The sequence below is a fragment of the Papio anubis genome, chromosome 9 (assembly GCF_008728515.1).
Source record: "Papio anubis isolate 15944 chromosome 9, Panubis1.0, whole genome shotgun sequence".
Classification (NCBI taxonomy): domain Eukaryota; kingdom Metazoa; phylum Chordata; class Mammalia; order Primates; family Cercopithecidae; genus Papio; species Papio anubis.
In genome coordinates, this window is record NC_044984.1 from 79,222,398 (window position 1) to 79,238,603 (window position 16,206).

General features: G+C 33.5%; 1 protein-coding gene and 1 pseudogene across 5 annotated transcripts in view; both read right to left on the bottom strand.

The window, feature by feature from the left end:
• The window catches only part of SLC6A15 (solute carrier family 6 member 15), a 69,796-nt gene that overhangs the window by 44,965 nt on the left and 8,625 nt on the right, over positions 1-16,206 (bottom strand). For all 5 annotated transcript variants that reach the window (XM_031650648.1, XM_031650647.1, XM_031650646.1 and 2 more), the window contains exon 2: positions 4,123-4,611. In XM_031650648.1, the coding sequence (XP_031506508.1) occupies positions 4,123-4,411 (289 nt within the window). In that variant the 5' untranslated portion in view covers positions 4,412-4,611. The remainder of the gene's footprint in view (positions 1-4,122; positions 4,612-16,206) is intronic.
• On the bottom strand, positions 6,173-6,321 carry LOC116269097 (annotated as a pseudogene).

Below are 16,206 nucleotides of genomic sequence, written 5' to 3' on the forward strand. Positions count from 1 at the left end.
TAACTGTCTTCAGCTGAAGCAGTGAAATAATGGATTTTTTCAAATTATTTATCTCAGCATCTGTATATCTCTGTAATAATGATTATATACAGGAATTTTCCCTACATAGTGGTTGCTACATAATCTGAACTTTCCTATGACTGATTTTCAGTCTTTCATTCTTAGTTGATTCTAACAAAACTACATATACAATGTAAAAATTGGATGCATGAGCTTAGAAAACAAAATTCTAGTTCTAAAATGATGAGTAACATTCAGCAACTGTTGACCTGAACGTTTTTCCCAAAGACTGAAAGTGAATTTTAACACCTGCATCAAATCTTAGATTATGAATGGGTTGTTTACATGCATGTGAATGAGTAAGAAAAGAGAGAGAAAGAATTATGACTGAACTCATTGGGGATTTTTTTTTCCAGTTATGTGTGTGTGATGTGCTGTTGGATACTTAGACTTTTCTTCTATCTCAAATTCTTCTATGCAAAACAGTATGAAGATCTCTTAAAGAACTAAAAGTAGATCTCCATTCAAGACAGCAAGCCCACTCCTAGATATTCACCCAAAGGAAAAAAGTTATTATGTGAAAAAGATACTTGAGGCTGGATATGGTGGCTCATGCCTGTAATCTCAGCACTTTGGGAGGCTGAGGCTGGCAGATTGCTTGAGCTCAGGAGTTCGAGACCAACCTGGGCAACATGGTGAGACCCCTGTCTCTACTAAAAAAAAAAAAATCCAAAAGAAAAGAAAATAGCTGGGCATGGGGTATGCGCCTGTAGTCCCAGCTACTTGGGAGGCTGAGGTGGGAAGATTGATTCTTGAGTCCGGAGTAGGGGAGAGGTTGCAGTGAGCTGAGATCGTACCATTGCACTCTAGTCTGGGTGACAGAGTCAGACCTTGTCAAAAAAAAAAAAGCCAAAAACAAAAAGGAAAAGACACTTACATGCATATATTTACAGCAGTACAATTCACAAATGCAGAGATGTGGAAACAACCTAAGTTTCCATCGATTAACGAGTGGATAAAAAAAGGTGATATTATACACCATATAGAATACTACTCAGCCATAAAAAGGAACAAACTAATGCCCTTCATATTAACTTGAATGGAGCTGGAGGCCATTATTCTAAGTGAAATAACTTAGGAGCAGAAAACCAAAAGCTTTATGTTCTCATTCATAAGTGGGAGTTAGGCTATAAGTGTGCAAAGGCATACAGTATGATGTAATGGACTTTAGAGATTCAGAAGGGGAAGACTGAGATGGGGGATAGGGTTAAAAAACTACATATTATGTACAGTGTATGCTACTTGGGTGAGGGATGCATTAAAATCTCTGAATTCACCACTATATAATTCATTTATGTAACAAAAATCCACTTGTACTCCAAAAGCTATTGAAATAATTTTTCTTTTAAGCATGGCACTTTGGCATGCTGGGTACCTTGAACTAAAGGAAATTGGAAGGAACTCGGAAGCCAAGGCTTCCTGGCCTTTTCCTTTACTCCTGTCTCCCACTCTTTTTTTGTCCCTGAAGCAAGTCACAGACACAAGATTTATTTTCCCTCAAGGTGGGTCATAGAAACTAGAATGTCTCTTCCCCAAAGCAAGCCACAACACCTAGAAAGCTCATTTTCTCCCTTTTCCCTTGAAGATCCTCATTCCAGAGAGGTCTTGTTTCATATCCAGGAGGAAGGAATGCTACTCAGAGAGGCCAAGAAGAATCTGAACAGACAGGATTTGCTGGGTTTGCTTCTTTTAGTCTATTCTCATTAGATCATACCCTTTTGTCCAAGTACATTTCTACATGGCTGCCTATTCTTCACATAATCTAAGCATAAAAACAGTTTTCCCTGAGTCTTTGGGTCTTCATTTCTGAAAGTTCTCATGTCATGTAAGACTACGATTAAATAAATGTGTTATGCTTTAAATATATATATTTGAATATTTACTATTTGCCAGCCACATTTCTAAACATATTACATGTAGCTATTAATTTATCCCTTACAAGAATCCTTGGAGAGAGATACAATTATTAACCCTATTTTACAGGGTGGAAACTAAGCCTGAACAAATGAGGTAGCCTGTGAAAGGTCACATGGGTAGTGTGAAAAAGAACCAGGCTTCAAACAGTCAAATTGACTTCCAAACCTGATCTGGAAGTCTGTATATTATACCACCTACTTCGCTTAACCATTGTGCTTTAAAAGGATAAAATCATTTGGAAATTAAACTTATATTGACTCTATTACTTTTTCTTTATTACTCAGAAAGTGCTTAAATGATTCATGAATAAGATTTTGATAGCCTGAGGCTGAGAACTATCTTCTTGTTGTTTAGCCAGAAGATATTTGTCCAACAATTAGAAGACTCAATGCCATACTGAATTTTGAGTGCAATCTTTGGTACTGTAACAACCTTTCTAAAATGAAAAATCAGGTGGTATTTTATAATATGTATAGTACTGCTTTCTAATATTTCCATTTAGTAGAAAATAAATAATACTAGAAAGATATTTTGACTTCTTTAACATTTGGAAATAAGAAGGAGGAGCCATTTTTGCTAAGAACCCATTACTACATATAAAATCTTTCAGCACTCTCCAGCAAGACAGAAATTGTACAAAATGGAAGTCAACCTGACTTTTTAGCCAAATCAGCTATCCTCTTTAACAGTGTGGTCAATACCATTTACAAGGCAAAAACGTCTCAAAACCAGAATTGATCTTCTGCTAGTCTTGGCAAATGGAATGATTTGTGAGAAACAAAAGGCAGGAGAGTACATAGTTGCTTACAGCTGATTTGATAAATAATTCATGTGTGAGGTTACTGGCTAGCTAAGGAGCTGTTCAGTATAGGGATGCACAGTGCATCACTGACTCTATGTATCGATCTTTACCTCTGAGGCAGATTTGCCAAATGGGCTATGTTTTCCAAACCTTTTGTTTTGTGCCTACTTGAATTAACTAAAAGATATCTTAAACATATTTTGTCACCATAACATCTTAGAGTTTCATGTTTCAGTGGCCAGGAAAACATTTACATACGCATGGGTTTTATTATTTTATTTGATGCAGGGTTTGTAGATTACAACTATATTAAAAATAAACCATATTTTTGCCCAGTCAATGAAATTATCACAAACTAGAATCAAATACCAAAATATTTGTTATATACTTTGTGTCCTGAAATGCATGACATATGGAGTATTTTGTTTTCAGCCACATTTATTTTAACAGCATGTACATGTACATAAATAATAATATTTCATATATATAATAACATTTCAATCCAATGTTAGATTAAATTCAGTTTGATTTTGGTATACTATAGAACTAGCATCATACATAAACAATTTTCTCTTTTGTAAAGTTTTTTCCCTGGACTTCTAAGATAATTTTTGCTAAATAAGCCTTTATTAAGTACAAACACAGATATTAATAGCAAGAATAGCAATGATGTTGCAGATAATTTTGTTCAAAATTAAGGTTGCTAATTTCTTTAAAGTTGTCTTTGAAACTGAACATTGTTCCAAAATACCGTGGAACTGGAAAGGAAATACATAAAATGCCTAAGGATGAAGAATGTCTAGCATTATATTATCTGTTTACATTCCTTCTACTGGTATTTAAATGTTCTTGTCAGCATTTGAAGATCATAATTATTCTAAATTACATATCATTTTTTATTTTTTGAAGAGTGAGGCAACTTAAAATTAAGAATTAATAAATCATGGAGAGAAAATTCTCTATTTTCCTTCACCAGTATTGTCATATATCAGAAGCTTTAGATTATTCTTCAAAGGGAATAACTGACAGGCACAAATGATGCAATATTTGTTAGAAAAGTTTCACTCAGTAATTCAGAGATGTTTAATAAGCTTCCAGAGAAAGAAGTTGAGAATGTGTTACCCTTAAGCGATCCCGGAGTATTCACAGCAAGCCCATCTGCTCCTATGGAAACCTAATCCGAAAACATATCTGGGCTCACTTCCCACAAAGAAGTGGGTTTCTCTAGCTTTACAATGAAATTGAAAGTTTCAAAAATAATGAGACACAGCAATAATACGAGCTATTTGAGAAACCCAATTGCAATTCACTACAGTAATTTATCACTTAAAAAAATTACTTACCGCCCCCATTCTTCTGACATAGGTATGGAAATCGCCACACATTTCCTAAACCTACAGAAAATCCAACTTGGGCCAGGATGTATTGCAGCTTACTGTTCCAAGCTGGTCTTTCATCTTCGACTTCAGATCCTTCTTCAACATCTGTATCTTTCTCTTCCGGGCTATCAACAATTAGTTCACTTGTCTTAAAAGCATCATCAGCTGAGTCTTCATTGGAAAGAAGGTCTTTGACAGACTCAGTAACATCATCATCTAATTCTCTTTTTACCACCTTGCTATTTTTAGGCATTGGAAAGTATGGGAAGTATTAAAAAAAAAAACAAAAAAAAAAACAAAAAAAAACAACTCCCTATGGCAAATGTGTTAATTCTGTTTTTCAAAACAATGTTACTTGATAGGAAGACCGAGGATGATATCAAATAAATCCTTGATTCAAGGTGATAAAGCCTTATGGATTCTGAATCCGTATGTCCAGTATTCTGTAGGTACCTGTAAAATTATAAGTTGAAATGTGATTATATTTAATGATGAAAAATATTTAAAATACAGAATTATTCTTTTTTATTTTTATGACAGAAACCCTTTCTACAGAGTATAAGACATGTAATTGTCTTTAGCATTTCAGAGCTTAATATTCTCATAAGTATGAGAATTGTAAAGCACGTATGAGCTTCAAATACAACTTTCTTAGCTAACATCCTCCTTCTTGCAAAAATCTCAGATACACTCCAATGCATAATGAATATTCTGCTCATCAGTAACTAAACTTTTAGGACTCTTTTTCTTAATTCTTTATTTTTTCCTCCCTGACTAAAGCAGATCTTTTCTTATATATCCTTGATTTTTTTCCTTATAGAATTACATACACAATTGCAAACCAACTCTGTAAATTTGTCTTAAATATAATCTCTTCTGTTCAAATATTTGTCATTCACTCATTTGATATTAATTGTTCTTCTTAAAAATTTAACCTAGTTTATTTTATTTTATTTTTGGAGACAGGCTCCCACTCTGTCACCCAGGCTGGAGTGCTGTGGCAAAATCAGGACTCACTGCAGCCTGTACCTCTCCCATAGATACTCTTGCCTCAGTCCCACAAGTAACTGGGACTAAAGGTGTATACCACCACACCCAGCTAATTTTGTTTTTCCTTTTTGTAGAGATTAAGTCTCACTATGTTGTCCAGGCAGGTCTTGAACTTCTGGGTTCAAGGGATCCTACCTTGGCCTCCCAAAGTGCTGGGATTATATTGCATAAGCCATTGCACCCAACCCGTTTGATATTTATTGTGATGGGGCTTTATGGGATATAATAATCAATGAAACGTACAAAGCTTGTTTTTAAGGATATTATATTTAACAGAGAGAAAGGGACATCAAATAACAATACTATAGTGGAGAATTTAAATGACCCAACATTATTACAACAGGAAAAATCAAGAATGTTGGATAAAATTAGAGTTGAGCACAAATGGAGTGAGGTCATACCCAAACATAAGGAAAAGTATAAATGAGACGAGAAATGATCAATGTACATTATATATGTGATCAGTCTCTTAACAGCTCAAGAAAAACACTGTAATCACTTTGGGATTTTTTTTTTTCCTTTTTTTATTTGTATGTTACATCTCCTATCCTTTTCCCCATTCAGACACAGACCGAGTAAGTATACAAGACATGTCTACAAATCAGCGACACCTAGTTAAAATGTGACTGAAAATATGAGCACTTATCTTCAAATCTGGATCAGGAAGCTTATGAAATGGTAGCCCAATAATTCTGCCCTTCATTTATGGAATAAAATATAATTTCTTAAGAGAGCTGCTATTAGATTGACATTCAAAGTCAAAGAAAACAGCTATCATATTTCAATCTACAATCTTAAGGAGCAAGACAAAGTGTTGGGTAACCCAATGGAAAAAAATTACTTAACTTACTATGTAACTAATTTGTTGCCTTTAGGTTGGATGATGTTTAGTTGTTTCTAAAATTAAAATATACACCCTAAGAGCAAACACTTCTCATTTAGGATTTGGTGAAGATTAAGAGAAAATTGTTTAGAAAATTGTGAAAGAGGTGCATTCCCAAAATATTTTGACTGATAGACACATCTCTAGAATAGGTGTAAAACTTCCCACAGTGATTAAACTGATAAGAACAGATAGTACACTTGATCTTAGCAAAAAGGCCAAGAAGTGATCACAGTGACTATTTCACAGAGGCCAACAAGGTTTTGATATTGAAATAATTCATGAGGTTTGACATTTTATCTGTTTAATTTATATTATTTTCCCCTACAGCTCAGTAATTATTAGTTAAATACATTAATAAATATAGCCGTTGAAAAACTGAAATAAACAAATTTCTAGACAGTATTTGCTGGAAGAAAACAATAGAATCTATAAAAAATTGTGATTTGTAAGACATGAATTATCCAGAAGAAAAGATTTACATTTATTAAATTATCTGAAGATACAATGTGTTGGCATAGTAGCAAGTGATATATGGATAAGAGCATGGATTTAGTCTGATAAATTTGGAGTTGTGTCCTAGCACTACAACTTATTAATTGTGTAAAAGCTGATAGTTATGCCTCTCTTAACCTCAGTTCCCACAATAAACTTTGGTTTCTTACTCCTTTTGCTTTTTCCATACAGACAGAAAAGTAAGGAGGATATCTAAGCTTAGAGATACTATCATAGTAAAAACACTCAACATTTTAAAAAGAAAAAAATTTAAATAGTGTTAACCATGAATCTCCCCCAAATTATTATGGAAAATAGTATATCTCTTCTATACATTTCTATTCTTTGAACAAAATAATACACAAAGAAAAATCAAAATAAAAGGTAATACCTCTGGCTACTACTGCATGTTTTTTACACACCAAGTGAATAATCCTCACCAATTTAGATAAGATATCCTTTGGCAAAGTTTACACTTAAAAATTCTGATCAGACTACCTAAAGGTCATATTTTCTATTTTAAAAAATCAGTATCTAATGTAAACAAATTTTAAATGTAATATTATATCATAAACACTTTGAATATACACATATACTATAGATATTGTATAACAACTCTAGCCAAACTTTATATAATAAAATACTTATTAAAAAGGGAGTTGAAGTGAGTATTTGCATGCATTAAGAGCTCCCCTTCTAATATGAGCAAAAAAAAAAATAATGAATCCTTAATTATATTATAAATAAAATTATTTAAGCTCTCTTTTCTTACTATTTTGTTTACCCTCTCCCACTTCTTGGTCTTTCTGGGGTGGCTGTAGGAAGATAGGGGAAGAATTGTAATTAATATTAAAGTATTCACAGTAACATGTAAGTCTGGGAGAAAATAAGTCATTGCCTTGAGAATGACATTGTTTATCTTACCCCCATATTATCAGTGTTTAAACTCATCTGTTGAATGAATGAACTGAAAGGTTTAAAGAATAAGATCATATAACTAAACAAGTATTGTGCACTATTAGATGTTTTCTTTTTTTTTTTTTTTTTTTTTTTTTTTGAGATGGAATCTCACTCTGTTGCCCAGGCTGGACTGCAGTGGTGCGATCTCGGCTCACTGCAACCTCCGCCTCCCGGGTTCAAGCAATTCTCTGCCTCAGTCTCCTGAATAGCTGGGATTATAGGCGCCTGTCCCCATGCCTGGCTAATTTTTGTATTTTTAGTAAAGATGAGGTTTCACCATCTTGGCCAGGCCAGTCTTGAACTCCTGGCCTCGTGATCCACCCGCCTCAGCCTCCCAAAGTGCTACGATTACAAGCGTGAGCCACCGCACCCAGTTTGTTTGTATTTTTACTTCAAGACCATGCACCCACTGAACATAAGAATTCACTTCTTGTGCACAGGTTTCATACAGCCAAAAGTAAATAAATAAATTTAGTTTCTGAACAGATTTATTAAAACTAAGTATAGTGACAACAATTTAGAAGCCAGATCAATTTCAAATTTTTAAGAGAAACTTTCTTGAAGGATAACCATTTTTATAAATTCTAAAAGCCCGCCTAAAACCTTAGTCCATAAATGTAGTCTATAAACATAGACAAAAAAGAAAATCATAAGACAGGTTGGCAATTGCCAAAAATGTGTTATAATTGTTACATCTGGGAATAGAAGAAGAAATGAACAGAATTGTCCAGGAAGAGAGATAGAGTGATAAAGTATCAGTGCTTGATAAGTCATATGGACAGTGGTGGAATCAGTATCAAGTAACAGCACAGCCTCTGCCAACTTAGCAGCATCCATTTTTGTGACAGAGAATCAACTGAGGAACAAACTATCATTCACTGCACTTCCTCTGCACGGAAGAGTTGTAATACATGTCCTCATCATTATTTGGTAAGAGCCTCCTGTCTACAACTGTACAATAGAGGAGGAGTCAACAAAATATTGCTCATGGGCCAAATAAAACCCACCATCTGTATTTTGTTAAAAAAGATTGTATTGGCATGTATCCATGCCCATAAAATATTGCTCATGGGCCAAATACAACGCACCATCTGTATTTTGTAAAAAAGATTGTATTGGCACATATCCCTGCCCATAGATTTACATATTGCTATGGCTGATTTTGTGCTACAACAACAGAGTTATTGTTATGGACTGTAAAGCCTAAAATGTTTACTAACTCTTCAGTGAAAACATTTGCCAACCTCTCTTTCAGAGAATAAATCTAAATGAAAAATGTGGAGTTCCCCAGTTCACTCCATTTGTACGGCACTACTTTCCATGTCAAAAAATATTCTAATATAGAACTTTTCTTATTCAAAATGAGTAGTTTCAAATAATGAAAAATATGTGTATGGAAATGGAGAGATAGAGGTAGAGGTGATAGTGGACAGAGGAAGAAACATAAGCAAAAGACATATACAGAATATAAATATACACCGGGAAACAATATGCTTCAGAGTTACAAAGAAAACATTTATTTAAAATAAATTTCATGGAAGTGAACTAAAAGATTAACTGAAAGAAAAAGGTAAGTGGATGAACACCAGAAATGGGAGAATTCATCAGGGGACTAAAAATCACATTAGAAGCAACTGAAAGCCGGGTGTGGTGGCTCATGCCTGTAAACCCAGCACTTTGGGAGCACTAGGTGGGTGGATCACTTAAGGCCAGGAGTTCGAGGCCAGACTGGCCAATATGGTGAAACTCCCTCTCCACTAAAAAAATACAAAAATTAGCTGGGTGTGGTGGCGGGCACCTGTAATCCCAGATACTTAGGAGGCTGGGGCAGGAGAATCATTTGAACCAGGGAGGCAGAAGTTGCAGGCAGAGGTTGCCGAGATCACGCCACTGCATTCCAGCCTGGGTGACAGAGCAGGACTGCGTCTCAAAATAAAATAAAATAAAATAAAATAAAATAGAAAAAGAAACAACAGAAACTAGAATAAATACTACTGAAACTATATCTGAGACATGGAGGACAGATGTAAAGAATGTTCACAAAAACAGAAATGAAAAGGTACAAATATCTTAAAGTAATTTAGAAGAAAGCTAATGGAAACTGAAGTCAGCTAAAGGTAATCCAACAAACTTCTAATTGGTATAGCCAAACACAATAATACAATTAATAAAACACAAAATACTAAAAGAAAAGCAGAAGTTTTGCTTGAAGACTTGTATTTGCAAATAATAATAACAATATAGAAGAATAAACACTGAGAAATTACTAAGATAAAGAATTCTGAGGGATTTCAAGCAGAATTAGAAAGATGAAATTAAAACACTTCTCATAATATTCATTAATACATGAAATTAAAACACTTCTCATAATATTCATTAATGTCAATAAAACTAAGAGAAAAATACGTGATTTCCAATTTTATACTCAATTAATTTGTATTCCGATTATAAAAGCCACAGGCAAATATTCCTATGCATGAGAGAAATGATGAGTCCTATGGGATGAAGGAGTGGGGAATGGAGGGAAAGACTAAATAATGATGAGTCCTATGGGATGAAGGAGTGGGGAATGGAGGGAAAGACTAAATAATCATAAAATTTAGCCAAAGAGAGAAAACAAAGTAAAAGATCTTAGTAAAGAGGAGCTGTGTTAAAGAATAGAAGTGAACATTAATTTAAACAAGGAGATATGGTTTACACTTTATAGAAATTATGTGCAGGGGACAATTATGAATTAAATTATAAAAATAAAAGCAAAAATTGAAATGAGAGGAGAAAAAGAAATAAAAGTGTAAAAATATGCTCATCTTTCATGTAGGAAGTAATAGATACTGTGTAAATATGACTTGGTTGGGCTCAGTGGCTCACACTTATAATCCCAGCACTGGAAGGCTGAGATGGGCAGATCACTTGATGCCAGGAGTTCGAGACCAGCCTGGCCAACATGGTGAAACCCCATCTCTACCAAAAACTACAAAAAAGCACCTTTAGTCCCAGCTACTTGGTTGGCTGAGGCACAAAAATCACCTGAGCGAGGAGGTGGATGTTGCAGTGAGCCGAGATAGCACCACTTCACTCTAACCTGGGTGACAGTAAGATCTGTCTTAAAAAAAACAAAAAAACAAAAAAAAAAAAACCTTATTATGTAAAAGAGGATAATGACCTTAAGCTCTTCATGTGTTCATATAATCTCTCCTATTTAATTGTAATGTGATATTATAAGAATCGCTATGTGTTGATGTGAAAAGACATGTATTATTCCCAAATATTTAAATATAGATTTTAGAAAGAGACTATCTTGAGTGCATATTGTAACTCTGTCACTTATGGTTTTATGACCCTGGCCAAGTTACTAAACTGTGCTTCAGTTTCTTCATTTATAAAATGAGAACAATAATATACTTATCTACTAAAAAAGTGCATAAAGTCAATGTTAGCACACTGAGAGGACTCAGTATATTCTCTCTTTTATTACTATGATTATCACAACACTATAGACTATAGTGATTTGTTGACTATAGTCAAGACTATAACTGATTTGTTGTATATGCTTCTGTAATATTAAGGACAATGTTAAGTCCAGAGCCAATGCTACATGTTTTAATTTTCTCCTTAACACAATTTTTTTGTTGTTTGTTTGTTTCAGATATCCATTGCTGCACATCAAATATCCTCTCTATTTAGTGGCTTTGAAAAACAGTTTAATTCGCTCATGATTCTCTGGATTAGCAGTGTGAACCAGGTTTACATGATCAGTTGTTCTTGAATTTGGTCCTGCACTGCAGTAATCTATCAGTTATAAGGAGGTGGTCTAATATGGTCTAACTGACATTCTAGCAAAAGGCAAGCTATCAGATGGAGCACTTTGGTTTGCTTATAAGTAATCTCTCCAAAATACTAGCTGCAACTTGTTCATACTGTAGCTCAGATTTCCAACCGTAGCCAAAAAAAAAAAAAAAAAAAAGATGAGTCCAATGCACAAGTGCTACTGGAGCCTCTCTCTAGTTCACATTTGCTAATGCCTCATTGGCCAAAGAAAGTCTCAAACGTAAGTCCACGCTGATTCAAGAGTAGAGATAAACCTTACTTTTTGATGGAAGGGGCAACAAAACCCTACTGCAAAGGGCATGTGAAGAGAGGAAAAAAAAATACTGCCACTATCTTTGAAAAAAATTTAGCATCTGCTTAGTTTCCACCTCCCTTGAGTTGTAGTCTTGAGGAGAGGCACAAAAAGACTAAAAAAGTAGGCATGTCATCCAATTCCATCAAAGGCATTATGCCCAGGCTGTAAATACTGCCGTAGTCATGGACTTTGGTTCCTGGTTTTGAGAACTATTTTCATTCTTGTCCTTTTCCATTTCATTGCCAAGCACCCCATTGTTTCTTTGAGCTCCTGTGGCTGCCAATATTACTTTTCTTTTGCCTCTTATCCAGCATAAGTTTCTACAGATTGCAAAAAACCCCAAATGGCACACCAATTATGAATCAAAAACTACTGCTATGTTTCCATTCATCTATCTCTGTATATGAACATAAATACACAAATATGTTGGGAACTTCACATTATTTAACTCTGAACTTACATTTACCTCTTTCTCAAGCTCTCATTTTTTGTATTGCTTTAGTTATCTTCATATATTTTTCAAAATAAATCCATTTTGAAGCACTTAAAACTAGATCCAAAATTTTTATAACCATGATAATAAATTTCCATCTCAGTGGTTCTTAACCCCAACCATTTTGCTTTTTGTGTTCCTTCTCAAGATTGTTTCACCTATTCTAGGTTCTTTGATTTCCACATAAATTTTGAAATCAGCTTGACAATTTCCACCACAAAAACAAAACAAAACAAAACAAAACAAAAACAGCCTACTAGGATTTAAAATTGAATTACGTTGATTTTCTTGATCTATTTGGGGAACACTGACATCTAACCAATTAAGTTTTCCAGTCTATAAACTTGGTGTATCTTTTTATTTATTTCGTGCCTTTAATTTATCTCAACAGTGCTTCAGAGATTTCATTGTATTGGTCTTGCACAACTTTTGTTAAATTTATCTCTGATTAATGTGTGTTTGGGATATGATTGCAAATTCTTTTATTAGTTACAGGTTTCAATTGTATTTTGCTAGTATGTGGAATATAACTGATTTTTAATATAGGCTTCTGTCCACAAAGATGCTAAATCAAGTTTTGTATCTTTCTAAGATCCCGGAGGACCTCCACTTACATAATCATGTCATCAGTCAATAATGATAATTTAATTTTCATTTGTATAATTGTTGACTTTTATATCTTTCTCTTGACTTATTTTACTGGTTAAGACATCCACCAAAATATTGACTAGATATGCTAAAGGCAAGCATCTTCATTTATGTCTCAGTGTTACTTGAAAAGTAGTCAATGTTCCCCTATGTACAATGTTAGTTGGGCAATTTTTTCATAGATCCCTTTATTAGTTTAGATACGTTACTTTATATTCCTAGTTCAGTGTGGTAGTTACTTTGAATTATTATGGTAAATTTTGACAAATTATTTTTGCCTTTATTAAGATAACCATATGAGTTCTTCATCTATTGATATGGAGTATCCCATATTCGTTGCTTTTGTATCTTAAAACAATCTTTCATTTATGAAACAAACCTCACTTGGTCATGATGAATTACTTTTTAATACGTCACTAAAATAAATCTGCTACATTTTGTTATAGATTTTCTTTCAACTGCATTCATGGGAAAGTGGGTATATAAATATATATATATATATATATAAATTTATTTTGTTTCTCTGGTTTTGGTGGTGTCTTAGAAAGCTTTAAAATGATTTCTCTTTTATTTTCTGAGAGTATGTGTATAGAATTAGTTTCGTTTCTTCTTGAAAAGTTTGGCAGCACTCACCAATAACCCAAACCATCTAGGTTTGGGGTTTTCTTTCTGAAAATGTTTTAAATTAAAAAATTCAATTTATTTCATTGATATACAGCTACTAAGATTTTCCTTTTCTTGTTTTACTTTTGGTAAGCCATCTTTTTGAGGGATTTGTCCATTTTACGTAAAGTGCCAAATTCATCGCCATAAAGTGTTCTATAATATTCCACAGTTTTTAAAACGTGTATAGAATTTGCCATCATATCTCATTTTTATTACTGATATTGGTAATAGGTCTTTTTCTTTGTTTTTATCTTGACCAGTCTTGCTATATAATATGTTCACTACAAAATTAACTCAATACTTTCTGCCATTCTTGTTCCATCTTTCAAAACTTTCTACCCCCCAAGCCATTGTTACAATCTCTTTTGAAATTGTATTACATTTTAATTAACATTTCCAGGGAAAATATGCAAACACTTGAAGTAGCAGGTAGGTATCTGCATCTGACATAAATGATGGATGACTCAACAGATATGTCTGCACTGGCTAATTTTTGGCATTTGTCACAAGCTTAATATTCTATAATAAAGCACTAGAACACCAGTAAATTATCTCCCTGACTTTGACAACTCAAAATTTCACTGAAAAAAAAGTTTTATTTAAATATGAACTAATCTGAATATGGAATTAATTATTTCCAGATTCAAATGCAATTCATTTTTCTATTTTCTAATATAGGACAAAAATAAAGACCATCCAAATAAAATCAAAATTTGGACCATATTGTAATGCTCAAGAAAATTTGTCACCATATGCTGATTAGTTTATAGTTATGGTATAATTACAGAGAAAAAAATTTTCATCAAGAGATTTGATGAAATACTGAAATAATAATGTTGATGAAAAATATGATTTTTTTTTGCAAATTATATCCCCTTTACATAAAATTTTTACAATGAGCTATAAAATAAAAAATTACAGAACCAATCAAAAGGAAAGGAAAAATTTTTTTTACAAATAACGATACCAAGTCACAATTTGTCCTTCATTAAATATATATTTTTTTCCCCTAAAGGTGGACTATAAATAACATACCTGCCAGAATGGCTAAACTTTGTTTTTTAAAGTAATAATACCAAATATTGGTGAGGACATGTAGAAACTAAATCAATCACATGTTGCTGGTGGAAATGTGAAATAGTACAGTCACTCTGAAAAAAGCTTGGTTACTTTTAACACTAGTAAAAACTTCTCGTAGTAACCAGCAACTATATTTCAGGGATATATCACAGAAAAAATAAGAAAAAGACTTACAAAACTTGTATACAAATGTCCATAGCAGCTTTACTCATAATAGTCAAAAACTGGAAACTATTCAGTATGCATTTTAATCGGTGAATGGTTAAATTGTGCTACATTCACACCATGAACCACTACTCAGCATTAAAAAAAACTACTGATACATGCAACAACTTGCATGTACCTAAAGGAAATGATACTCAGTGAAAACAATATAAAAATGCCAATTTCAAAGAAATACATATATAACAATTTTTATATAACATTTGTGAAATAACATAATTATAGAAATGTACAACATATCCATGGTTTGAAGAGTTAGGGACAGAGACGGTAAGTGCGTGTGCTTTTAAAAGAGTGGCAGGTTACTATCTTCATTGTGGTAAGGGATACAAGAAGGTACACATTTTATAAAATTTCATAGAGCTATAAACATAGACATATTGTGGATTCTGCCATATCAATATGCTGGTTTTGATATAGTACTGTGTCTTACATAAGATGTTAAAGTGGTGGGGAAGTCAAGTAAATCGTGCACAGACCTCCATGTGCACCCTTCCGTGAAATTGTAATTATTTCAAAATTAATTATAATCAGAAAGCAATTTCCATAAATTGGAGTATATTTTTGTTGACTTCTGTGAACCAAAGACAGACAATCTTTCAAAATTCTTTTAAAGATTTCTGAAGTAGAGAAAAAGTTTTTAAAACAAAGTTTTATTAACATATTAAGAACACCTCAGACTTAGGCATTATATTCATTTCCTGAAGATTGCTTTAACAAATTACCTCAAATTTAATGTCTCAAACAACAGAAATGTATTCTTTCATACTTCTAGAGACCAAAGAATCCAAAATAAGTTTCAGTCAACCAAAATCAAGGCGTTACCAGGTCGGTATTTTCTCGGGAGGCTCTAGGGGAGAGTGTGAACCTTGCCTTCTCCAGCTTCTGGTGGCTGCTGGCATTCCTCAGTTTGTGGCCTCATTACTCCATTCTGTTTCTGTGGTCAGATTGCCTACTTCTTTCTACTTCAGTCTAATATCCTTCTCCATCTTTTTTATAAAGATGCTTGTCATGGCATGTAGGGCCCATCTGGATCTTCTGAAATCATATCTTCATCTCAAATACTTCATCTGCAAAGACTTTTCTTCCAAATTAGGTAACATTTACAGATGTCAGGGAGTAGGAACTAGACCAATCTTTAGGAGGCATATTTAAACTAATGTATACTATGTTTTCTAAAAATAATAATTTAAAGGCACTGAATATGTTTTATTTGTTCATAAATCCTTATAAAATGTTATTGGATCTTTCATAGTTATTTGCTATAGTAGGCTGTTTTCCCTTCTTTTCAATCTGGGTTAACTTTGAGCTTGCTTTGGCCAGAAGGCAGCAGCAGTGAAACTATGCAAGTTCCAAGGCTATAGAAGCTCAGCAGTTTCTGCTTTCCCTCTTTTGGAAGCTAGGCACCATATAAAACAGTCTACTTCT